Source organism: Patella vulgata, chromosome 3, assembly GCF_932274485.2.
Source record: "Patella vulgata chromosome 3, xgPatVulg1.2, whole genome shotgun sequence".
In the NCBI taxonomy this organism is placed as follows: Eukaryota; Metazoa; Mollusca; class Gastropoda; family Patellidae; genus Patella; species Patella vulgata.
In genome coordinates this window covers 71,062,764-71,090,198 of record NC_065881.2, presented here as the reverse complement: position 1 = coordinate 71,090,198, position 27,435 = coordinate 71,062,764, and the positions used below count along the sequence as shown (strand labels likewise).

Below are 27,435 nucleotides of genomic sequence, written 5' to 3'. Positions count from 1 at the left end.
TAGATCTTTGAGTTTCTCTGTAACTTAACCCAGCTGCGGAAACGACAGATTAATTAATGAAACAGATTAAGATATAGCTTGATCCTGGGTATAAAACTACAGTTTCAGATAAGTATAGGAATATACACTGGTTAGCCACTACATACTTGATTGTGATTGCTCAATTTATACATTATCAAAAACACACAACACTTTCATTGGGCGATACAGATAATTTATTTTTTCAAGCTTATTGTAGAATATAAAAATAATACTATTTAACAATTAACATTATTTCACTAAATGTAGATTATAAGATAACAATAAGATTAATAACAAACAGAGATATGTGTGGTTTAATCCACGAGAGCAAGACATTAAATAATATATTGATACAGCATGAGGATGTTAGTCCAAGTGTTGTTTCAATATATTCAGCAATGTACACTATCATGCACGGGCAATTCAATGTAATCGTCACACGAGTCCCATATTTCATCTAGTATAAATTATGTAAGTTTGGCTGTTTGCCCGTACCATTATTTGAAATGATCGTACATCAAAGGATGACGTTAATCTGTATTTTAATTGTCAATAATGATCCTAATAATAAATCCTATCCCATGTAATTTCAATAAACATGTTGACTGAAAAAGAAGTATTCATTAGACTGGAGACAACTTGTAAATATATATGGACTTATACACAAAATTTATCCCATTTTCTTCTGGATATAACATTTAAAATCTACACTATTCAATTCAAAGTGATATAATTGTTTTTTTGGTTTGTTTAAAACACACTAAACATCAATCTGTTGTAATATAAATTCTGTATGACTATCTTTACAAGTTGTAGATTTCACTAAACAGCTAATTAATGGAAGAGATTTACCAATAACTTGATTAATATCATAGCCCTGAAATATTAACATAATAAATCATATTAAAATTCATATCTATATAGAAAATAACACAGATGAGTGTAAAATGAGTTCAAACTGGATAAGTGAACATTTTGTGTAATATCTGAAGTTATTTCAATGATTCATTGATGAAGCACAAGTTGTAATTTTTGTCATTGAAATTCAATGATCCATTGATGAAGCACAAGTTGTAATTTTTGTCATTGAAATGAAATGGGGTTTAACAACCTATTTTACTGCATCAGCCTGAACTAATAAAGACAGCACAATTTTGTAGGCTGCATAATAATATAATATTATTGAGAAATATAAACTGCAGATCATTTTCATTTATATTAATTTCTGGTAAGTGAGTCAGGTTATTTACAACATTTGGCAGGTGTCGTGCACATTGGACAGTACACTTATTCTTTCTATGGACACAAGAAACTACTTCATTATTGGGTTGTGTTTTGTCTTTCGTTGATGAACTTTTTGTCTTCAAGTTCAATAACCCCTTCTGATTGATTTCATACACAGGGTTTCCGCGGTCCTTGAAAATCCTTGAATATCCTTAAATTTAAAATTTCATTTTCAAGGTCTTCAATATCCTTGAATTTCGCGGAAATAGGAAAATATTCTTGAATTTCAGTTGAGATCCTTAATTTTGTTTCAAATGTCTTCAATTCCTTTTAAATATGAGATTATAACGATAGTTGGTAATGTTTTGGTTATTTTTAAGATGAAAAATTGTAACTTTAGGCTAAAAAATGTCCTTGAAAATCCTTGAATTTGACTTATATTTATCCTTGAAAAAATGTTTGACAAAGCCGCGGGAACCCTGATACATTATTTGTATAATAGTCCATGAGAGATTTTTAATTTGATGTGCCCTTTAATTATTTTAATCTGTAGTTTTTAATATTGTTGACACTGTCATGTTATCCTGTCGACGATTAAACTTACAACTATTATCATTTACTATATAATATAATTATTGCATTGTATTCTTACCTCATCTGATGTTTCTGATGGTAACAAAGACTTGATTGTTGATTCAAGTAACTGAAAAATATATTAAAATATTTTGTCAATGACCCACACTTCTAACTTGAATAAATGTATAAAATTGTTCACAGTTTATTTTAACTCAACTAACAAGTAACAAACTATTCATTTACTCAATTTAAAATTTAAACAAAAATTCACATCTGAGTAAGGTAGGAGAAATGTCATTTTGAAACTAACAAATAACAAAAAAGCATTTTTATTCCTTTATTTTACTTCGATGATCTATGGCTGTGTACAACCATTTTCAAATCAAGGTAGTACAGATTGTCGACCCTATGATTGTAACACAATGCCTGGATGACCGACCAGTGCTCTTGAGCAGTGGGAGGAAACTTGAGAAAAGCCAACCACAACCTCTTATTCCTTAGTTATACGGCTGATTTCAAATCACAGTAGTAGGCTACATATTGTCAACCCTATTAACACAATGTCTGTATGACCCACCAGTGGTCTTGAGTTACGGGAGGAAACTTGAGAAAAGCCAACTTCCTATTCCTTACTTGTACAACTGATTTCAAATCAAGAGTGTACAAATTGTAGACCCAATGTTTAAAACACAATGTCTGGAAACATTTGTCGAGAAAGCCACTCATTCACATATTACCTTCAGAGATTATTAATACAAACTTACATTTATTTTTACAGAAGTAGAATCAGGGAGATCCTCCATTTTAACAGATACTTCCATTTCTAATCTAATGACCGGTGTTATTACAGACTGTTTACATTTACTACAATATGCTGGACTGAAATAATAGTAATACCTATTATAACATGGCTTTACTTACAAAACCTTCTCTTTTTTACTTCGCCCAAATATTGTAAAACTGGTCCAATTAGGAATACTGATTTAAAGCATGTGAGTTTTTCTAGTATATCTATTGGTTCTTAAAAAAGCCTCAAAATATTGTATCTTTTGATTATTTATGATATTCATATAAAAGGTTAAAAAATCAAAAGGTTGATTAATTTGAATTCAAGTCCTCCAAATGTAAAACAGGTATTTTACATATTTAGGTGATTGATCACCAGTATATCTATTATATTACCTATCATCTGATTGATCACTAGTATATCTGTTATATTACCTATCATCTGATTGATAACTTGTATATCTATTATATTACCTATCATCTGATATAGTTGTAAGTTGATCACTACCACATATATCACACTCTTCCCATGAACAAGCTGAGTCTTCATCAATATCATCTATAATACCTACAATAAACATTTCATCAATAATTTTCTATAGTCTACACATGTTAATAAATCTTAATTATCACTTACATTAACACAAAAGATACAACAGCCAATATAAGCAAGCTTTTTAAAAATAATCTTTTCGAAGACCGGTAGAGAGCTTGGTTTTTAAAACTCTTTTATTTGCCCCATTTTGGCATTCCGAGGAAAAAGTTAAACATGCTTAACAACCTTAAGTGTCTGAACAGTATATTAATGAGCTTTTGTCTCTGGGAAGTAGACTTGTTCTTTATTTCCTTTATGTCTTTGTCAAGTTTTACCTGGCAATGGTTTAAAATTTATTTCCAATTCACATATAATACTGGATGGGTAAAATGGTTATATAATTTATAAGATATCACATTGAAAATACATGTAAACCAAAAATGTGATATATCCTACCTTGAACAGATACTAAAGATTTAAAGGTTGTATCTGATGTTAATCTCGGTAATTTAATATTTAAAGTATTCAGATTAATGTTGTCTGTTATCTCCATAGTAATTCTTGTAAATTCATCAGCTGCTAATTGTCCTGTATAAAAAGACAGCAACCAAATAATATTTCTGTAACAGGCCAATGTGTATTAAACAGGAAGAGCAATGGATGAATTAACATTCCATTAAGTTACATTATGCATTTTTAAAATTGTTTTATTTAATTAGTACAAATGTTTTACCCATAAAGTGTAATTTCATTTGAACAAATCTGGCAACATGACTACCAAATTTCGTTCAAATCCATGGAATAGTTTATGTGGAAAGTCGAAAATGGAAAACTGTTACACCTGCTGGTCCTTTGGAGAGGAATAACAAATGAGCCCTTTGGGTAGATGTCCCGACTGATGGTCTAAAAACTCAACCTAACAAAATGCTATTTTCAGTCCTATGAAATGATATCTTGGTTGATATAAAGGAGGTGAAAGTAGGTAGATCCCCCTTTAAGCTATAGCAGTTATAGTATTTTTGCCTACCGTTTTCTAATCTAAGATCTGTACAGCATACTATAGGACCGGGTGTAGTTGTTATAGGGTAGAGATGATTACTAGGTAATAACTGTATAACTTTATATGGTATATTATTTGATACAATAGACATATCACTTATATACAGTTCTCTTGTCATCTACAAATAAATATATTATATAATATATTAAATGATACAATAGATACGTCACTTATACATAGTTCTCTTGTCATCTACAAATAAATTATTATAACCAGCGGCTGCCAGGCAGGATACGCCCACATTTTCGAGAGATGGATAGAAAACAAGCTAAAACGAAAGTGATTTTTCCTACAATCAAGGGCCATAATTCAGGAAATTACAATTCGATATGCGCAAATATCGAAAGGAATTGAGATCTTTGTGTTATAAACTTACATTTCAAGTTTCAACAAAATCGGATAAAAATTGTGACCTCTATAGGGTCTACAACCTTGATATACCATATTTTTACGCAATTTGAGAACGAGTGGCGTCCATTTTGTCTGTCAGTTTTGGGCCGATTTTCACGAAATTCAAACTCAGTCGTCCTTAGGGTGTAACGGTGATATAATAATATGTTTTTTTAAATCGGATAAACATTATGACCTCTATAGGGTCCACAAGCTAAAAACGTGATTTTTCGTACAATCAGGGGCCATAATTCAGTAAGTTACGGTCCGATATGCGCGAATATCGAAAGGAACCAAGATCTTTGGGTTATAAACTTACATTTCAAGTTTCAACAAAATCGGATAAAAATTCTAACCTCTATAGGGTCCACAACCTTGATATACCATATTTTTACGCTACGAAGGGCGGCCATTTTATCTGTGAGTTTTTGGCCGATTTTCACGAAATTCAATCTCAGTCGTCCTTAGGGTGTAACGGTGATATAATAATATGATTTTTTTAATCGGATAATAATTATGACCTCTATAGGGTCCACAAGCTAAAAACCCATTTTTTTGTACAATCAGGGGCCATAATTCAGTAAGTTATGGTCCGATATGTGCGAATATCGAAAGGAACCAAGATCTTTGGGTTATAAACTTAAATTTCAAGTTTCAACAAAATCGGATAAAAATTCTAACCTCTATAGGGTTCACAACCTTGATATACCATATTTTTATGCTATTTGAGAACGAACGGCGGCCATTTTGTCTGTCAGTTTTGGGCCGATTTTCACGAAATTCGAACTCAACCGTCCTTAGAGTGTAACGGTGATATAATAATACGGTTTTTTAAATCGGATAAAAATTATGACCTCTATAGGGTCCACAAGCCAAAAAACGCGTTTTTACGTACAATCAGGGGCCATAATTCAGGAAGTTACGGTCCGATATGCGCGAATATCGAAAGGAACCGAGATCTTTGGGTTATAAACTTACATTTCAAGTTTCAACAAAATCGGATAAAAATTGTGACCTCTACAGTGTTCACAAGCCAAAAACGTGATTTTTCGTACAATCAGGGACCATAATCCATGAAGTTACGGTCCGATAGATGCCAATATCGAAAGGAACCGAGATCTTAGGGTGATAAACCTATATTTCAAGTTTTATTGAAATCAGATAAAAATTCTGACCTGTAGACTGTTCACAAACAATTGTGGACGGACGGACGGACAGGGGCGACGACAATATACGTCCACATGAAAATGTGGGCGTATAAAAACTCAACCTTCCCTTTTTCAAAATCTTTTTTTAATTTCTTGCCCCCAAACAACAGAGAACTTTTGAGAAAGTACAAATAAAAAATGTTTTAGATGCAATTTTGTTAATTTTTCCTTTCATATAAATTGAAAATGAATCTAGTGGTATTGCATTTTTGGATAAGATCACTTCCGATGTTGATTTCAATATTATTACTGATCTCCCAATTTGGTTTTGCCAACTCTTTGTCGAATTCTAATTTTGTGCAAGTATTAGAGAAAGAATTTGCTTACTAACCTGATTATGACTTGTTATATGTAAAATCTTACAGTAACATGTAAATCTACATATACTTTCACACTGAAATATCATACAATAAATATTATATTAACAAATTAACACCGAATATTGAACAAATTTTTTCAAAAGATTTTAGGCTTATTCCCTTCAGAAATACCCAGTAGTTGGAAAGCCACATTTTTCATTCAGAAAATGAAATTAAATGGGGTTTAAGGTCCTACATTTCTGTATCGACTGGGATAATGAAGACGGGCATATGCAACGCAGAGTGCTATGATGGATATTTTGTCTGGATAGTTGCGTTTCCGTCTGTTCTTCATCGAATTCCAACTGTCAAGGTTTTTTTTACGTGCATACCATCATGTACATGTGAAGACGTCAGGAATTTTGAAGACAAGTCCCCTTATACACCAAGAAAAAGTAGATCTATGTTTTTTTTCAACACGACTACAATTATAACTACAATTATAAATGAAATCTTTTTAAAAATCTCATGCAAATATCTTTCAATGTCCTATTCACCTAAAAGAATTAAACTTTATATGACTCACAATACCAAAAGAAAATTCAGGTAGTGGTGTGACCCCAATGCCCCAAAATATCTATGATAGAAAAGCCATTAGGATTCTACATCTTGCCATTAGCATACAAACCTTTTTAAGATGAGAAAGAGATATTTTTGTTATTTCTGGCAGTTTTGTTAATTGTGTATTTTCTGCTATGTTAAACTCAAAGATATCTTCTTCATGTGTTGATAAAATATAACAAAATCCTGGTGGTTCTGTACCCTCCTGTAAACATAAAGATTTATAATTATTTATTTTGTGAAAATTATCTTCTCCACACATATACTGAACAGAATACCATACTGAAATGAAATGAAATGGGGTTTAGTGTCCTAATTGTAAACTGGAATATGGGGATAACAAGTTATATTTAAGGGCACATATATCTATTCCACACACACCAGATACAAGTAGAAGAAAAAACATGTCATATAAATAAACCACTTTACTGTTTCTCAAAACAACAGTTTCTGATCAAAAGATTTGTAGTAGAGATAATTATCAACAGAAAATGTTTTGTAGTGATAATTATCAATCAGAGAGGATTATAGTGACAATTATCAATAGATTTGTATTGATAATTATCACATAGAAATATAATTTTGATGATCATTATTACAAAGAAAAAGATTTGTATCAATAGAAAAACCCCTGAAATAATAATAGCTATATAGTACATACATTAAACAAAGTTTGTGATTGACTCTCCTGGCTAGTTGCTTGATATGAATGTCCACTCCATGCTACATCAATTACAGAAAATAACTTGGCATCTCTGAAATATAATATACATCCAAATATTAGGATTCTTAAGAAAATTTCATGGTTTAACAATGTTATTCGATAATGACATCTTTTATATGGATTGAGTGTATTAAAACTAAGAATTGTAGAATGGGGTTAAAGAAGTCAAGAAGTTACATTGAGACTAGCACTCATATTTAATGTTAGGAGCACAGCAAATAATGAGAATCAGGGTCTCCATTCATTAAATCTTAATCAAAATATTTTAAGAATTCAGCCGTTTCACTGACAAAAAGCTAACATGTGTACTAGAATTTTAACACTCAACTGATGAAAAGGCAGTATTCTTACAATATTTTAATTCAAGTATTCAGGAATTAAGGCCCCTGGTTTAACAAATACTGAAATAACCAAATACCACAAGTACCATTAATATTAATACAGGTGTAATATACCATCTTTAAATCTCACCTGTCTCTGGTTACTCTTTGTTGTACTTTAAGACCTGTAAACCAGGACAAAGAACCTGCATGTTTGTCCAGATCAGTCAAGTTTCTATCATCTGATAGATATATTACAGCCATAGTTCCACAATCTTCTACCATTAAACTACATCTAATCAAAACAATTAATTGACTGAGTATAAATTTTACATATAACCAAATTATAACACATGACACAATTATATTGAATACAAGACGGGAGAACCCTCGTCAAAACGTCGCTAAATAAACTGTTCAAGTAACTTGTATTCAATGTAATTGTGTCATGTGTTATTCTCATCCAGTTACTAAATGCCACTTAAACAATTTAACCAAATTATATTAATACAGAGCCACGCTATTGTTGCAATACATAACTAAGGCTTAAAATTAAAGAGTCAAAAGTTATATTATTTGGAATATATTTTGATAAATCCCGAAATCAATGTAATCTCCAATTTTTTATTACAATTTTTACATTAATTTCACATTACAACATTTTCAAGTATTGTAGACATGAAAAATGTTAAATTTTAAAAAATCTTCATACAAGCACAGGATCATAAGTGCGAAAAAAATTGTTTACTAGTTTCAGCTTAAGAGTCTTGTGAAGTTAGCATGCATAAACCTTGGTCTACCATCTGCCCAATCCTTACCTAGATTCTTTTAATCGTGTATCATACCAATGAAATACTCTCGATATCTGAGCTATAAATGAAAGGGACTGATCTGTATGGTTTTCAAGACATTGTCGTAAAGTAGGAGATTTTTGATTGGATAATGCTGGTAATTGTGAGGCTGTGACTATGTGTATTGTTTTTTCTGTTGTCGTGGAACATTCCATTGATGAGGTGGGTACAATCTACAAATCAGAACATAAATTTATTTCTTCATTCTTCATAAAATGTGGACAGATTGGAAATAAGTCCATCTGCCTAATCAAGATGCTTTTCTTCAGGGTCAATCAATTCTAACATACATCAAGTTTTCTTGGGAGTTTTCAGGATTACTGCCACTGTCAAAGATCCAAAAAAGTCTTGAAATAACCGAGTTATGATGAATGAACATTAAATTTCATATTTCTCTGACTCTCTGATATTAAAGTTAGCTTTTAATAGTAAAATTAGTAACAAACAGAAAAGGCTATGCTTGAATCTCACCTGTATGTTTTCTGCTGGTTGTTTTTCTATTAAAGTTGTTGAATTATTTGCTGGACATTCTTTACTACTAACTCTATTATCTGAAATAATATACCAGTCCATGAATTTCACAATTAGATAAAAACAACATCTCTGTTATCTTTCCAGAGTTGAGGTAAAAAAGGAGTACATTTCATTCCGAGCTGTTCTTTACATATCGTGCAGTAGTAATGTACAAGTGGTTCTTTGCCACAACAGGATAAGTTTTTATTAGCAAAGAAATACTTCACTAGGGAAAGAATATAACTGTTATTGCAACATTATGATTTTTGCACAAGTTTCATTCTGTGTAGTAAAAGAACTATTTAATTCACGACAGTCATGAACTACTACTGATAGATTTATTAAACATGTGGCCTGACGAACAGTCAATAAAAAATTACAGATTAAAAGGCATATTAATCAAGATACAAAAAACTTCTACTGATATGTTAATTAATCTATGCATGTCAATGAATGGGAATAAAAAATCAAATTAACAATTTCAAATTAGACACATTCAGCCATAATTATTTAAACAATGTTTTTCTATAACAAATTAAACAATAAAGTATGAGAGTCATACCATGTAAACAAGGACAACTCCAGGAAGAATAGGTATTTCTAACAGATTTAAATGGTGATGGCTGTCTGGAATGGTTTGTCTGGGATAAAACTTTAACATAGTTTGTACATAATATAATAGAAGTATTACTTGACACACAGTTTAACTCCTGCCTGTAAAAAATTAATCATTAAAATATTTTGTGAAAAATACTGTCATACTGTGGTATATTCTATATTATAGTAGTCTGAAACCTTATGGTTAAGTTGACAAAAGTTGTCTCCCTTATGTTGTAGTTCTTCTGCCTTTTTGAGTAATAAAAAAAAAGATTGGAATTCTAACATGGAGAATGGTTGTTTTCCTTTTCACCCACATGTAACTGTGTAACACCCCTGGATCCAAGGATTTCTAACATAAATACACACAGATTATTTATTCTATACTTTTAACCTTTTTCGGTGAATTGTTATCTCTGACCAAATACTAAGCAGAAAGGAGACGGTCGATCGTAATCTCAGATTTGACACTTCTATCAATCTGAACATCATGTGTAGACTCATGATGTAACCTTTCTTTTCTTTCCCGCCTAAATTTCCTGTGTTTATTAAATCGGCACCTAAATTTCCTGTGTTTATTCAATCGGCACCTAAATTTCAAGTGTTTATTTAATTGGCACTTTTTGTATGACTGACAATTTAATCTACATGTAAGAAAGTTGATTTATAACTATATCCCTGAAATTAAGCTTTCTTGCAACATGCCCCTAAATGATTTCTGGCTGGATTTTTGCTTTCAGTGCTTTGTATCCCATTTTTATCAGATTTAAAATTTTTGAAAAAACATTGTAGGTCGATAATCCGACATAGATTAAATATTTACCAAGGTGCATGTACTTCTACTTCTGTTCCTTCTTTGATTTTTAAACTTTCCATTAACTGTTTCGTAAATAAAACTTTTCGGCTCTTCGCTTCACCACCCTCTGTATTTGTTAATGTACAATCAGCTAACTGCATGGAATAGAACAACTCAAACTTTACAACACGCAGTCTTAAAACCTTTGTTGTAGCTGAAATAATAAAGTATTGAAATTAAATGAAGAAGCATTCTATTAAAACTATAAAAGTCTATGCCATTTAGAGATTATTGGACTCCAGTCCAAATTTTCATCACTTCATGTTTTTTAAGAACCTGCTTTTGATTTGAGCAACAATCAGGGCAAAAAGCCTGGTTGTTCAAATTATCTCTGCATGTTTACTAAAATTAGAAATATTCATTAAAAAATAATAATTGTATAATAATTGCTAGTTTTTCAAGAAGAAAATATATATTTTTTAAAAAATCTTACTTTGTTGTGTATTTGTTTGTGATTGATGCTGCCAGATTCTTAAACACGACTTTTCTCTTGTCTGAATTCTATATAAACTTTCTGCTAGGCCACCTCTGAATAAAGAACATTAAAACAGTTAAAAGTCTAGTCTCTCATATTCAAACAAGGGGTTTGGGTGACCGAATGATTAATGGGAGCACGTTGCATCTAAGGTCTGTCATTCAGTCAAGTGGCGTGGTTTTGATTCACTGCTTGTACGTGACAAGGAGTAGGGTCGCCTCTCCAACCTCATGAGTTTTCTTCGGGTCCTCCGGTTTCCTCCCACTGCTAAAAACCCTAATGCTCATGCGATTGATTGAATTAAAATTGAACCATATGTTAGTCTCGAAATGACCTAGCTGTGTCTCAAGACCCTGAAGAACTAAAATCAAATTGGTTTGACCGTACACAATCATACCTCAGATATTTTTTACGAGTTTTTTTGGCAGAGTCTGGATCTGGCTGTTCTTCTTGGTAATTCTGTTTCTCGGGTGAAGTTTGCCAGTCCATTAATTTCATCCAGTCACTTCCCTTTAAACCGGATGTCCCAGGAGACGTTGATTGACTAGACGGACAACTACTTATATGAGGTGATACTCTGGCTTCCAATTGGCATGAAAGACGTTTCTGGCAGTTCACATTTCGTGTCTCCACATCCGAATCTGAAGATAAGTTGTCAATATTGTCTTCATCTTTGATTGAAGTCTTTTTTCTCAAGTTATCAAAATCCTGACCTGATTTCCTGTTTAATGTTTTAGTTTGACGTCCAGATTTACCCCACTTTTTATTAGTAATCACTGTCACCTGTCCACCATCTCTTTCTTGCCCATCTTCTCCACTTTCACTTGAATTCCACGATATTTCATCATCATCTTTAATAAAATTAGTTAAATTATTCATATTTTCTACAGAGATTAATATCACTATCATCTTTGTTTATAGATTAGGTATTAATGTGGCATACATGTGTTTGATGATGCCCCCAATAAGACTCCAGTATAGGTTCTCCTTTCTGTTCTACATGTAGCTTATTAAAACACGGATCAACATTCACACCAGCCTGTAGGACTTTAAGGTAGCTTGTACAACAATGTTAATAGCGATAATATCAAATTTCATAGAACTTAATTTTAATCTAATTCTTTCATTGTATGCCCAGGGCCATCACAGTCTCTGGTCTGCTCTCTGCACACCACTGTTAAATAAGCAAATCCATACACATCCCTACAGACTGAATAATAATAATAATAATTGTAACACAAATGACACTTCCTAGATTTATGATGTTGCAAGTGATTGTAAATATGATTTACAAGCCTATGCAGATAATCTAAAGCAGTTTATTACTTATTTTATTGACTTATAATTAATCTTTTACCTATCACTTGTTCCTCTTCATCAGATGAACTTGCAATAGTATATGATGGGACAAATTTAGGTTTCTTAGAACTTTGAGCCTTGGGTTTGTTTTTTGTGGAAGAATCAAAAGCTAATCCTGAGAAACCCTCACAGCTACGGCTCCAATCAAAACTTGTATTGCCCAAATCTTTCACAGGTTGTTTTGATTCAGGTTTCTTAGCCGATGTTGTCACAGAATCTTTATTCCAACCAACTTGCAGGGAATCAAAATCATAACAATCTTCTAACTAAAAAAACATGTTATAACAATTGTTATAATACTGGCCATATAAACTAATAAAATGGTAATCCACACATCAAATCTAGAACCACTGTATGTACCGGTATTTAACAGAAGACTTTAAACAAGTCTACAGGACTCGCAAAAACATCCAGTTCTTGCCTTTGAAGTTTGAAACAATACATTGTGAATGCTGTTAGAGTGTTTATTTTTTATATCGACACTGAGAAGATACGATAGAATTCAAAAAGGTCCCCAACAGACCCCTAAGATTGGTGTTGTTAATTTTTAACTTTTTTTTTAAAAAGATAGGCCTACTGCAACATTAACCCAAATGCTTGTTTGTTGCAGGTGAAATATTGGTCAAGTACATGTAAGAGCTGGCCAAATGTTGGTCAAGCCCAGGGTTCTTTTATATCCATGCCAACCTGTACACAACATTTGATTGTTTCTACGTCCCATTTGAACGACTTGACACTGTACGTCATTTTCCAGACCCTCCACCCTGCATCACTGACAAAGGGAAGCAATTTTACATAAGCAGCAATGCTTGTTATTGTATCCATATAGTACCAGTGGTATGTAAATATTGTTTAAAGTAAACCAAATAATCTAGAAGAAAAGAATCAGATATTTCTGTTGACTGATCATAGTGTTCGTCAATGTTTAGATGATAATGTCCTGATCATGAGAAATGCTAGGAGGCGAGACTTGCACGGGAAGCCATACCAATAATTTCAAAATGTCAACTAAACAATGTCAACACAGAAAAAATTGAATCTGTATCTCAGTCTCAGAGTCTGGCAGACTAGAACTTAGAATTGTAATGTTTGTTGTTTTGATGTTTTGCAATATTGCTGTAGGCTACTCCTCACATTCTTACCTTTCGTTTACTTCTTCTAGAACTCTTCATTTCCCTAATAATTTAAGGAGTTATTCAGTTTATGACTATTCTGGTATAAATTTCAATTTATGAAATGTCAAAAACATAAATAAACTTTCACTTTCAGCTTTTCCCGCCAATTCTACCTCACAAATTAAAGAGTGGGTACATAACCAAGGGAAGAAACTCCTTCTTTTAGATGGTGTCGAACCACAGATTTTTTCTCAATTGGCTTCATTATTTGTGAAATTAATTCAATTTCTTTTTACCAATAATACTGAAAAAACTCTATGATGGGGTTGTCAACCCGGTTGACAGACTCAGTGTTTTAATACCGGGTACATTAATAAGTCTGCAGTATCATTTTGATGTATGATTTACCCCTACAATAAATTTTAATTAAGAGCAGAGTGAAAGGCCTTTTTAACAAAAGTGTCTTATTCTAATCTGCAATGTTTATAGAAGACATGAAGAATACACGATCTGTATGTAGTGAGCATTAACCCTATTTAAGGACCACATACTAGTTCAGTGACTCAACGGAAAATAATCCCCACTTAACCAATCACTGGCGATAGGCTGCAAACGGAAAGATTTCAAAATCATATTCTAATATACTGGAGCAAGAGATAGTTAAATTATGTGACTTTCGCAGTCCACACTTCTTCTTTCTTTGATGTCTAGGAGAATGAAATAGAAGTATTCAGACTTCTTTGGTTCATTACAAATTCTAACTTCATGTAGGTCTACTTATGGTTTGTAACTAATTTAACTGGATAGGCAATAGAAGATGCTACTAACAGAATATGCCCCTATTTGCAATTCTGTCACATGTTTGGGACTTAATAGATGACAACAGTCTTTTAATCATCTCAACATACATATTTTATTATAAATATATAAACAAATACAAAGCTAATACATACATCATGAAGTGAATATGTAACTAATGTAATACAAATATATACAGGATGACAATGGACCAGGATACCATATTGGTATATAAATACTTATAATTTACAATAATATATCAATAAACAAGTCACTTAAATAAATATACAACCAATGACATTGATAGGTAAATAAATTTATAATTTAATGATGTTAATTATACAATTATTCCCTATATTATTGATAAACAATTTTGACTTTACCTTATGTTAGAAAAATTAATACATTTAGGTGTTTTAGGAATTTGAATAAAAACTTTGGTTCAATATTTAAGAATTCTTGTTTCAGTGTAAATTTGACAAATTCATTGCTTATGATTGCTTTTGCAAGCGATTTTGCATTATAAGAGTAGATTATTTATTGGAGAGTCATCAAGAAAATGTTCAGTCAGTGTCTGGAACCCCTCTTGCTTGTACAGAGCATTTTCTTTTCTCCTACATTCATCTAAACAAGGTCCAACAAATGTGTGAAGCATACTGCTGTTTTGACCTCACTCCACTTCACTCTAATCCTGTATGAACCTAAATGAGCAGAAATAATATCTCAGAGCTTCTGATTTTATAAAATTCTTGAGTCCAGACATCCCTGCTCAAATTCCTGAAAACACCAATGACTGATTAAAACACAGATCCTATTTTGTTTGGTTTTCTATAGTTCAAATTTTCGTTTCACTTCTCTTTACTACACTAGGATCTTAAAAAAAGTTGTTATTTCACCTTCATTCTGGTTGATGTGGGGGATTAGCCAATACACGGTCTGTTGCAGCGAGTTCCTGGCACACGGAACTGTGGGTATCCCACTAGATACATCAACGCTGATTGATTAATCAAATGTCTGATGCCATAGGGTCAAAAGCTGCTCGTATGACCCCTGACTCGACCTTCCACTATAACCGGTCAGATCTTTATGTAGTGGATGGAGGCCATTGAAAGTATAAAAAAATGAAGCGAAATATAGATCTGTATTTTAATCAGATTGATGACTTTATATGATAGCACAATCTTTCTATTTGATGTAATGTGATTATACAGTGGAGAGTCATCATAGCAGTGTTTCTATTTGACATGACTTAACCTTGACATCAGAATGTTGAAATTATGCTGCATGTGAAATCAGAAGATAAATCAATGTTTCAACAGCCATTCCTTAATTTAACAGCTAATACATTTATTGTTATAATTTTTTCTCTTTAGAATTAAATGTACAGATCTATATAATTATAACAATTATATGATAATACTACTACTGGGGTATTCTATTCGATCAAACTTCCTATAACCCATTTCAATTCTTCTGAATATTGTTCATCAATACTTGACTTCTGTTCTTTATTCATGGCATTATATAACGATTCTTGCAGTTTAGGTAAAATATTAGCATTCTTCATCAAAACTTTAGCCTAGAAAAATATATCAGAAATTATTTAATTTTGCAAATTAATAAAATGAAATATTGGTCATGTTTTTTGGATCATGCATCAACTGCATGTTTGTACAAATATTTACTTGTGAGTCGATTACTTTCTTGGCCCAAAACGGCATTGAACCTTGGACCTCCATGATAGTGAGCCACTGTGGTTTAAAAAAAACCCACCAAAAACCAAAAGGCCACACAATTGTTAGAAGAAATCATTTTCTAGGCTGATCTAAATTGTTAAATTGCAATATTTCATTAAATAACTGATTATGTTACCTTTTGATTATTATAAATAAGAGCCCAAAGAGCAGACGTGCCAACTCGTTGATTTTTTCCACCTCCATTTTCTATTACCTTCAGTATATAGGGGATGAGTTTTTCTGAAATTAACCACAAATTTCTATTTATCATTTTATAAATCTTTTAAATAACAGTAATACTGCATTTATTGGATATACAATAGTATACAACAAATCTAAAATTAATACATTGGTCATGACACTTTGACTAAGAAATATAAAGTTGAATCACCGCAGTTAACTTTATGTTAGTTTTCTATTTATTGTGAAATGTTTTATGTTGTTGTTGTCGAGTTTAAAGTTCGCTTCCACCTAGGCTGATATCACAGACATTAAATCTTCCATAAGCCTTCTAATTTCTATAGCACTGTTTAATTATACTGTATTAACAAATATTTATTTACAAATATTTATGGACCATTAAGTTTCTGTCCATATGATAAAACAGTTGATAATAACACACAGCACAATTATATCGTTACTACAGAAGTGTATTTCTAGCAATGTTTCAGCAAGGGTTGTCTCGTCTTTATCATGTGTTATTCTCATTCCATTACTAAATGACGCTTAAACAATTTATCAGTTGATAATACTTAATAAAATAAAGTCTTACCATTAGCTAATAACTTAGGTTTATTAGATGTATGACAACACAGATTACGTAGAATCAGTAAAGATAGTTCAGAACATTTCTGATTTCCATGTTCAACAAAATCTAACAATAAATCAATAGCACCTGAAATATACACGTTGACAGTCAATCAATATACGCAATGATAAATAATCAATATACACAAAATGATAAATAATCAATGTACATAATGATAAATAATCAATATACACAATGACAAATAATCAATGATAGACAATCAATATACACAAATAACTGTTTTCATTTTCACCCAACCACATTGACTTAACCTTAAGACTGGACAGGTCAAAAATCGTCACGAACTCAAAATGAATAGTTGCGTTCTGTTTGCCAAATATTAAATCAGAACACAGGAAACATGTTGTGACAGTCCCAGTATCAATTGTGGAATAAACACAGTTAAGAACATAGAGTTGAGAACATTTCGATCTTGTGACTGGTAGGAATATGTATAAGATTTCATCTTCAAGTGTCACCTTTCTAGGAATTAACAGAATTGGTTTTGAGAAAATACATGCACTATTTCCCAACGACACAGTAACAAGGAACTAAAGGTTGTGGTCGAACTATGATACAGAAAATGATATAATGTCAAAAGTATATGATATTTGTCAATGAATAAAATCTCACCATTAACTTTAAATATAATTTGTTGTCCGTCTGTAGTAAAAGAGAGATTAACTAATAAATCTAACCATAAGACATCTAAATACTGTTTGTGTTTTGGTTTCTGTTTTTTCGATTTCTGTGGATTAAGCTGAGTAAATTCACTCAACATATTACACTGTAATAATAAAGAAAATGTAAAATAATAACCTGGGGAGACATCAATGGTTTACTGCCAATTTAAAGGTCAATTCAATATGGTAAATCTTAAATTGGGAGAACACAGACATAACTCACAAATCTTCTCCTTTGTATGTTCAGTTGCAGGATTGAACTGCTTATCAGTGAATAAACAGAAAGCAGAAAAATCCAAACTGAAGTGATCTATTGCAATGACCATGCATTAGAATGCAAGTGAGATAGTTAGGCACAAAACTTACACAGTGATGCAGATTTATTACATATTACTCCCCAAGAAATTTTTTTATGCCCATGCCCAAAAGCGTTCGGATATTAATTAATATCTGGGGTTTGGTTTAACCTCAATAAGTTTAGTTTTGGTACAGACGTTCACATCTTTTTAATTAAGGCATACTTTAATTTTAGGAGGACTTAAAAAATAAATAATAAAATATATACATACCTTCCACATAATGTTTCTACCTTCAGCTGACATGACTATATTACATAGTAGACTAAATATAGTTTTAATAATAGTAGACATATCTTTCTCTAATTCTCTATTAGCTAGTTTAATTATACTGTGTACTAAAGAGTTAGATGATAAAGGTGATTTGCCTGGTATAGCAGATGATATTCCAGTAGGACTGGTATATGCTAGTGAACTGGTTGCTATAAAATACAGTATCAAAATAATATATTATCAAAAGAATGAATGAAATGGGGTTTAACATCCTACTTTTCTGCACCAACTGGGCATACACAAGGAGAAAACATGCTAAAGAATCTAGGCCTATTGCTTAGCATAAGGTGTGACCTGATAACTACTGCAGCAAACTAATAGACTGGCTTATCTGAACATCAAATCTGAAGCTAGTTTTTGCTGCAGTGAAAACTGATGTACTATTGGTTAAAAACAATCAATGTTTACCTGTTGAACATTGAGCTGTATATGTAGTAAGCAGATTCAACATGGCTGACATCAAAGTAGGTTCAACTTGACACCATGCCCATAATTTATGACAGACGGAACTTAACCCACTGTGATAACATGCAGTCTGAAATATAACATAACTATTATAAGAAATTCATTAATAAATAATTATATTGTTTAAAACCTCTACTTCCATTCTGTTCATATATAATATTTAGCTATATGCTGTGTATTTGTCTCCATGTTCTCTGTTTTAATACTCAAAAATTTGACACCAGCATTGATTTTTAGTAAACTGAAGATGTGGAGTTTATGATACTTCAGTCAAACCTCATTAGTCTAAACTGTTCGGTCACATTCCTTTGACAAGAGTTGTCCCCCACATAAGGGTCTAAATTGCTTTCAGAACCTTAAAGTTCTTTTGTGAAATATAGAATATTGTAAATAGATTCAGTTTAATTAGTCTACCTTGACATCAGAATTTTGGCACATAAAATTTCTCAGCAGATCATAAGTCATAACCAATTCCTGAATAATTGGATCTTCCTGAAAAGATAATTCATACACATCTTTAATCATTTTATTGCTTTTCAAGGAAAGTAACTTAATATCACCAATTGCTCAGAATTATATTTTATAGACATATTTCTGTCAATCTTAAACTAGTTATTAACAATCAATAATATGTGGTACTATGGTGAAAATATGTACCTTTTTCCGTATAGTGTTTTTGGAAGGTTGTACCGATTCAAAAATCAACTTTGAATGTGACTGTTTTATATTCTCTATGAGAGTCTCGGCTAAGCCATCTGTAACAATAAAATTTAACATTGATAAACAATTTTTTGATTGAATCAAGTAGCTCCATACCACTTTTGATGAGAAAATACTTTCAATATGTCATTCAAGCAAACAATCAAGATATTACTGAATAATAACACTTCATTGTTGATGAGGTCAAAGAAATATGGAATAAAGTTCTTAATAAACTGATGCTCATCTAACACAAATGGTTTATACAAGCTGTCTTAGGTATATTTTAGAGAATAAATTGGTTAATTCTGAAAGGAAAGTTCAATGGTATTTTAGACCTGTGCAAACTATCTGAAGCTTTGTGGTAATTTTTCTAAGAAATACAGCCCGTTAATGACAACAAATTCAGTCTTCCAGAATCAAAAGTCTCTGAGTGACCTTATCAATAAGCTGTCACATTCATCAGGTCACTTATAGTAAACAATAGCTCACAATTTCTTAATTTTGATATATAACCACATTAATAATCCTATTAGCCGTTTCTGATCAGTTTGATATTTTGGGTTCGGACTGGAAGACATTTAAATATCCTTTACATTCTGACATTTATTTGTATATTTAAGGCCATTTATGTCAATGGATACCTTGTGGTACATAATTCCAAGACAGCATATCAATATCTCAAGGAATTATTTTTTTTTTATCTCAGTAACTAAATGAAAATCTTGAGTATCATTACAACTTACCTTCTAATGCTGTTTGTTTAGCTGACTGACAAATCACAAGTAGGGACTTTAATACATTAATAATCAATGTTCTTTCGCCTGATTGGTTGGAATCTTTTGGTTTTGTTGAATTAAGCTCATATGAACCAATCAAAACTTTACATAAACGGGAACCACAGGATTGTAAACTGGTTTCTTTGGTAAATTTTTCTGGAATAGAGAACAACAAAGATGACTGCATATACATTGTGAAAATCTTAATGAATAAATGAAATGGGGGTTTGATGTCCTACCTGCCTACACCAACTGGGCTAATGAAGACAGGCATACACCATATAATGTGCTATGCGAGAAATTTTGCCCGGACACCAATTGAATTCCAACTATCAAGGCTTCTTTTATGTGCACACCAACTTGTACACAGATCCTCAGATTTTCGTCACATCCGAATGATTAGGCACTGTCCTTTCCAGGACCTCCGTCCTGCATCACTGATAAGCGGGAACCACGCCGGAAAATCCTAAAGAACTTTTGCAACCAACCCCGGGATAGAACACGGCTCCCAAATGTCTATCAACCAATATAATAAATGAAATGGTTTGACCATTAACATGAAACCAGTGCCTGTGACTATTGGAAATTTTTATCTTACACAGTATCTACTGGAAGTGAAATTTATTACATAGGTTTATTTGTCAGAAAGGGAATAGAGTTAAAACACGACACGACTAACAGGGATTATATAGACATCATAATCTGGCAACATGTTAAAGGCATTTAACCAAAGACATTAAACGTTTTGCTTTAGTGGGTTCTTCAGGTTAAACTTTAAAGCCTTTTATGATTTGACAATCCGTTTCCTGCAATCTGTGGAATAATGATGTTTATTCTTGAATTTGGGCACATTAGCAAAATATGTCTAGAACAATTGTGACTGGGTTTTTTCGGCATTAACTTTCCATGGTTAATTAGTTTCAATAATTCACTTTCGCACACAGTTCTTTATCAAAGTTGAAAGGAAACAAAAAAAAAACACTACTCCATTTCACGTACAAATCACATACGGTCAAATCTGTTGTGGAAACGGTGATAGATATCAATAAAGACTCCACCCACTGTGAAACCCAATCCAAAATAAGAATAATGAAATTTATGATTGATATTTACTTGATTTAGATGTTTGATCTAGTAGTTCTGTGAGTGTTATTACATCTGATTCAGCTGATCTATAAAATCTTTTCCCCTCTTCACAGAATAAAACAGCCAGGAATGTTAAACATGTTATATATAAATCTTGTGTTTGATTTACATGAACTTGTATTATACCCATACATGAATCTGAAAATAGTTTCATCATATAATATTATCTAATCTAGCTCTTTTCTAAACAAACCCTGATCAGATATGACTTCTACCGATTATAATTTTATAGTCTAATAAATTTCGTAAAATATACTAGATATGATCTTTTGACCCATGTAGAATATGATACTATTAAATCTATATCTTTACTAAAAGAACTATCATACGACTTTTCAACATGTTTTGTTGAAATATTAGGTAAGAATTTTACAACTCATCACCAGTTTCATATATTATAGTGAACAAAACTGATTAATCATCTTGTGTAAAAGTTTTATGCAACTATCTGAAACTGTGTGATAAATTCAAACCAAACTTTCAAATACCTGTTATGGCTGGCCAGAGTTTTGTGAAAACAGAAGTCAGTGAATGAAGAGTTGTAGAACCTTGAATTTGTAGTAGATTGGTGAAGAAAGTAAAAATAGTTCTCCATAATTTACAACAACAAGTATAGATATCTGTACTACCTGTAAATATATAAACTTATAGATTATCACATGTTTAGAATCTGTTCTACTGGTACAAGTTATAAATAACATGTTCTACAAAGTATTTACATAATTATCATTAATAGATTATCATTATACACTACAACATATATATAGAGATAATTATCATTGATAGATTATCATGTTATACACTACAACATATGGAGATAATTATCATTATCACGTGTTATACACTATAAAGTATGGAGAAATTTACCATTCATAGATTATCACACTACAAATTATGGAGATAATTATCATTGATAATAACTATCCAGGTTTTCGCTAAAGTCTGATGAAATTAAAGATTTAAATTGGCTCGAAGGTGGCGCTCTTTTGTGAGTGTGTAACTTATCCTTTATAGCCTTTTCTTGAGAAATTAGGGATTTGAATGGGATCGAAGGTGGTAAGCTTTTGTGTGTGTGTAACATTCTGAATTGACAGTCATGGTAACATATGTCATGTGAGTATAATTGTGACATGATAAAACATGGTGGACATGTATCAGCTGAGGTGACTGGTGTTAATAGTTTCTTGTTTTGGTATCCAAAGCTCCTTTTGGGAAACAATTCCAGAACATCTGATGGAATAGTCCTGTGTGTTCAATATAAATAAGAACATAAGGATGTTGCATGTGTTTCAATGTACACAATGGTGTAGGCTAGAAATAAATACCGTTTGTTGAACTTTGTGTTCAAAATTCATAATGCATAATTGCAAAATTAACATACCTTCACATTCGAGTAATAATAAAGACGCTATGGCTTGTAGTGGTTCTAAACAATTCAATATATCATTTCTGATTGGTGTATCATAAACAATACACACACGGAATAGATCAACTATCCCATCATACATGAGTATTAAATCACGTAAAACTAACTCCGTCTGATTACAGGTGGTACCATTCTGTAAATCTTTACATAATGCTTGAACTATTGATATATCTAACATACTAGAATAAATATAAAAAATATATCTCATGTACATAACATAACTCTGTACATTATTCAGATTTCATTCAAGCTTTACTATTTATGGGGTGACGTGGGGTTGGATGGCCGAATGGTTAGCACGTGCGCGCTGTACCATAAGGTCTGTCATTGAGTCAACTGACGTGGTTTCGATTCCCTGGTTGTACGTGACAAGGAGTAGGGTCGCCTGTCCAACCTTGTGGGTTATCCCCGGGTCCTCCAGTTTCCTCCCACTGCTAAAGACCCCTACGCGCTAGCGAATTATTGATATACAATTGAACCATGTGTTAGTCCCGAAATGCCATAGTTAGTGTCGAGTGGACGTTAAACCCCGTTTCTCTCTCACTCTCTTATGGTGGGACTTTAATGTCCTTGAAGGGGTTGGTGAGTGGAAAAAAGGTTCAGAACCATTGATCTAGTCTATGATTCAAATTAATCAAGATAAGAACAATTCAAGATAAAATGATATTTGACACACATACAAAATTATACAAAAAAAACCATTCATATGACACCAAACTAATGCTTTCAATATTTTCTATTTCCTTTATAATGTTCTGTAATAAAAACTAATGTCTCACCTTAGAAATATCTGTATAAAAGAATCTCTTTTCAAACATTCAAAAGTATCTTTTGGAGCTAATATAACTATATTGCGTAGAAGTTTCGTTACCCCGGTAACCAAACATGGAGTAACAACACTATGTTCAGCTATATAATCACCAGATTCTGGACTTATTGTACTTGTTGTTTCACCTTGACCTGTGGTGTACAATTTAACATTAGGGGCCTTATTCAAGAAAACTTAAACTAAAAGATTTTACGAATGCAGCCTTTCCATTGGATAAGACTAAGAGCTAAAAATTGTGCATTGAACCATCTTTATTCTTAAAATATTTTTTTCATGAATATAAGGCCCAGCTTAATAGTAAAAGAAATTCATAATAACAGTTATGTAACATATTATACAAAAACATTACCAAAGCACAATTTGACAAAACATGAGTATCACAATAAGGCTGGTGTCAGAATTATACTATAAATTATAGTCAAGTCTTACAGATACAAGTAGAGTCAATGGACATCCACAACAGGGTTATAGAAAATCGCCCATCTAGTTATGAGACTGGTTTGAATGTGATATTGAAAAAAAATAATTAATAACTTTATTCAAAATACTGATTTAGTGATCATTGTCTGTGTGCTCAAAGTCTATTTGAGATGCGTAAAATTACTACAAGTGCAGTTGCAGTCAACCGTCATCATATTGTTATCCAATCTGTGTACTCTCATTTATCATGAAGAGTCACACCGCCATTCTTGCCCCCATCATTAATATAGCTACTTGTCCTATCCCTAACTATAATTAATGAACAGAACAAATCAAAAACAAAATATATTTATAATTGTCTTGTGTATTATGTTATTTTAAATCATCAATTTTTAAGGCAAGTATCATATAATTCTTACTTACCATAAGACCTAGTAGATTCAGGACTACTTATTGTTCCAATAGATAAATGCTGAGAACGCTACAGAAGAGAAAGATGACTAATTTTATACATATATAATAAGAACAGGTTAGACTTTCAAAACCAACAGGACCTGATTTAAAACTTAGAAAATTTAGATATAGATATAGATATAATGAAAATACTTACATGACTGAAATGTTGGGATGTAGCAAAAGAAAATGGTGTGAATGTACCAGTTGTACTACCAGCTGAAAACAAATATAGTTCTTGGTTTTAGGATTTACTATATCTATAGGTAGCCACTTTTTACTCACAGATATTTCTAACAAATTGGTTTCATTCTGACCCACTGATTTTGTTTTTCTGGGGTCTCTGACATTTTATGTAACATGTTTTTATTTTCATGGGCAACTTATAAATTTTTATTTTTTTATGAACACTACAAGAAAACATCAATACAACTTAATTACAGGTAAAGAATTCCAATTTGTATAGTGTATTACTTTATAGAGTATTACTTTATAGTGTTACTTTATAGTGTATTATATACTTTATTGTGTATTACTTTATATAAAATGCATTACTATATAGTGCATTACTTTAGAATATTACTTTATAGTGTATTACTTAATAGTGTATTACTTTATAGTGTATTACTTTGTAGTGTATTACTTGATATTGTATTACTTTATACCATATTACTTTATATTGTATTACTTTATAGTGTATTACTTTATACCATATTACTTTATATTGTATTTCTTTATATTGTATTACTTGATATCATATTTCTTTACAGTGTATTACTTTATATTGTATTACTTTATATTATATTACTTTATATTGTATTTCTTTGTAGTGCATTTCTTTATAGTGTATTACTTGATATTGTATTACTTTATATCATATTACTTTATATTGTATTTCTTTATAGTGTATTACTTTATAGTGTATTACTTTATATTGTATTACTTTTATATTGCATTACCATATAGTGCATTACTTGACGGTGTATTAATTGATGGTGTATTATAGTGTATATACCTGAAGAGGAAACTTCTGATTCATTGGTTGGTAACTGTGTTTCCATGTCAACAGATACTGTCTGTACTGAGGCATATGGGTAAAAGTTTGACAATAATACCACCATTTGTTGATAAAATTGACTATGATGTAGTAAAGCTAATAGAGCTGGTAGTCCAACTAATGTCATCTATATTAAACAAAACATATAAATATACTATTCAAAAAAAGTAGGGGATATTTGATTTTGGGGGCATAATACTAAAATATGCAAATGACTACGAAAAAAGTCACTATAGAACCTAACAGAAGAAACATTTCCAGTTACATGTGACGCCCAAACGCACCAATAGCTACCGCATGGAATGCAGGTGATGCTTGGGATCATCATGGGGGTCCAACCCAAGATTTGCACGACTCTGACTTTGAATGTTACAGTCATTGTGGCATTGAATTCCAGGGTGGAAACATCAGTTTAATTGTTTTAGTGACCAGAAAACAAATTTTGATATGCGTCGGCTTACCCAAAATGAAAGGTTACGTGCCCTTGGCATGCTACAGATCGGCACAACACAGGCGGTTGTGGCGCGGACGATGAATGTTTCTCAGTCTGTCATAAGCAGGCTATGGTCCAGATACCGTGATACACAATCTGTACAGGACAGACCACGCTCAGGTCGACCAAGGGCGACAACTCAAGCCCAGGATCGATTTATCCGTACCTTGGCCTTGAGAAATCGTGTCATCACAGCAAATCAGATCAGCGCTCGTCTTCAAACAGACACTGGTGTGAGAGTGAGTGGCCAGACGATTCGGAATCGACTGCATAGGGGTCACCTTCGCGCCCGACGTCCTCGCGTGATCCCTTGTTTGAGAGATCATCACATTCAGGCAAGACGTCGTTGGTGTAGGGATCGTCAACACTGGGATAATCGACGCTGGAGCAATGTGATGTTTTCAGATGAGTCAAGGTTCACTGTTGATTTTTTGGACAGACGTAGGAGGGTGTGGCGTCGTCGAAACGAGCGCTTCCAAGACGTTAACGTCATCAGACATGATCGATTTGGGGGTGGTTCTGTTATGGTGTGGGGAGGCATCACTCTTGCTGGAAGAACGGCTTTACATGTTGTTGCAGGGCGTGTTACAGGCCAGTACTACCGGGACAACATCTTGGCAGTCCATGTTGTGCCGTTCGCACGACGTCATGGCCGCCGTTTCATCTTCCAGGATGACAACGCAAGATGTCACAGGGCCAGGATCGTTACAGGTTACCTCCAACAACAGAACATCACCACATTACCTTGGCCAGCACTGAGTCCCGACCCCTCCCCCATCGAGCATGTCTGGGACATGCTTGGACAGAGGTTACGTCAACGTCAACAACGTCCTGCCAATGTCCAAGAACTTGCTGCTGCGTTGCAACAGGAATGGGACAATCTGGACCAAAATGACCTTAGACATCTCATTAGGAGTATGCCACGTCGGATCAATGCTTGTTTGGCAAACAGAGGAGGATTTACCCGTTACTGACTTGGTTGTGATGCTGTGGTAACTTTGCTGTTTGACCCCGGGTATCATTTTACCCTTATAATGGTCAGTCTGTGCCTTACTTAGTCTAACGATCATTTGGAATAAATCGATGAATGTGAACTTCATTTCATTTTGTCATTTGTTTCTTCGTCAGTTTTATTAGGTGACTTTAATAACACTTAAAAATCAAATATCCCCTACTTTTTTTGAATAGTATATAATGGAATATATCAGCAATGATGCATGATTTGCATTTTGTCAGAAAATAACAAATTTCTCACAGCTTAATCCACGCTAATATGTACTCAGATTAATTATTTAACATTTAATTCAGAAAACAAAAAATATCAATGCTAGATAAATATCCTTGGCTTGGTTTCAATCAGATTTAAAAGAGGCCTATCAATTGGTTCATGGCAAACAAAGATGGCAGTAGCTTGTTACAAAGGGAGCAGCATAGATCTGCAAAAATCTCATCCAGCAAACTGAATATTTTGTTAAACTTTTTTA

General features: G+C 32.5%; 2 protein-coding genes across 2 annotated transcripts in view; both read right to left on the bottom strand.

The window, feature by feature from the left end:
• Positions 1-142: 142 nt before the first annotated feature.
• LOC126814202 (DNA repair-scaffolding protein) lies at positions 143-13,697 on the bottom strand. Its single transcript, XM_050539201.2, has 18 exons — positions 13,558-13,697; positions 12,414-12,681; positions 11,454-11,907; positions 11,015-11,109; positions 10,549-10,735; positions 9,691-9,842; positions 9,087-9,166; positions 8,583-8,788; positions 7,916-8,059; positions 7,382-7,475; positions 6,788-6,925; positions 6,132-6,194; positions 4,170-4,320; positions 3,599-3,730; positions 3,082-3,175; positions 2,586-2,700; positions 1,898-1,948; positions 143-898 (listed from the first exon to the last, which is right to left on the bottom strand). The coding sequence occupies exons 1-18, from the start codon at positions 13,585-13,587 to the stop codon at positions 782-784; spliced, it is 2,571 nt and encodes an 856-aa protein (XP_050395158.1). The 5' UTR covers positions 13,588-13,697; the 3' UTR covers positions 143-781.
• A 773-nt stretch (positions 13,698-14,470) lies between these two features.
• The window catches only part of LOC126814200 (rotatin), a 31,366-nt gene continuing 18,401 nt past the window's right edge, over positions 14,471-27,435 (bottom strand). Inside the window, exons 29-44 of the mRNA XM_050539199.2 lie at positions 25,417-25,585; positions 24,559-24,620; positions 24,372-24,429; positions 23,479-23,659; positions 22,655-22,878; positions 21,762-21,902; positions 21,241-21,411; positions 20,095-20,283; positions 19,307-19,404; positions 19,064-19,141; positions 18,593-18,719; positions 18,125-18,333; positions 17,506-17,659; positions 16,837-16,959; positions 16,201-16,304; positions 14,471-15,907 (exon numbers count right to left, since the gene is read on the bottom strand). Of these exons, the coding sequence (XP_050395156.2) occupies positions 15,764-15,907; positions 16,201-16,304; positions 16,837-16,959; positions 17,506-17,659; positions 18,125-18,333; positions 18,593-18,719; positions 19,064-19,141; positions 19,307-19,404; positions 20,095-20,283; positions 21,241-21,411; positions 21,762-21,902; positions 22,655-22,878; positions 23,479-23,659; positions 24,372-24,429; positions 24,559-24,620; positions 25,417-25,585 (2,232 nt within the window). The 3' untranslated portion in view covers positions 14,471-15,763. The remainder of the gene's footprint in view (positions 15,908-16,200; positions 16,305-16,836; positions 16,960-17,505; positions 17,660-18,124; positions 18,334-18,592; positions 18,720-19,063; positions 19,142-19,306; positions 19,405-20,094; positions 20,284-21,240; positions 21,412-21,761; positions 21,903-22,654; positions 22,879-23,478; positions 23,660-24,371; positions 24,430-24,558; positions 24,621-25,416; positions 25,586-27,435) is intronic.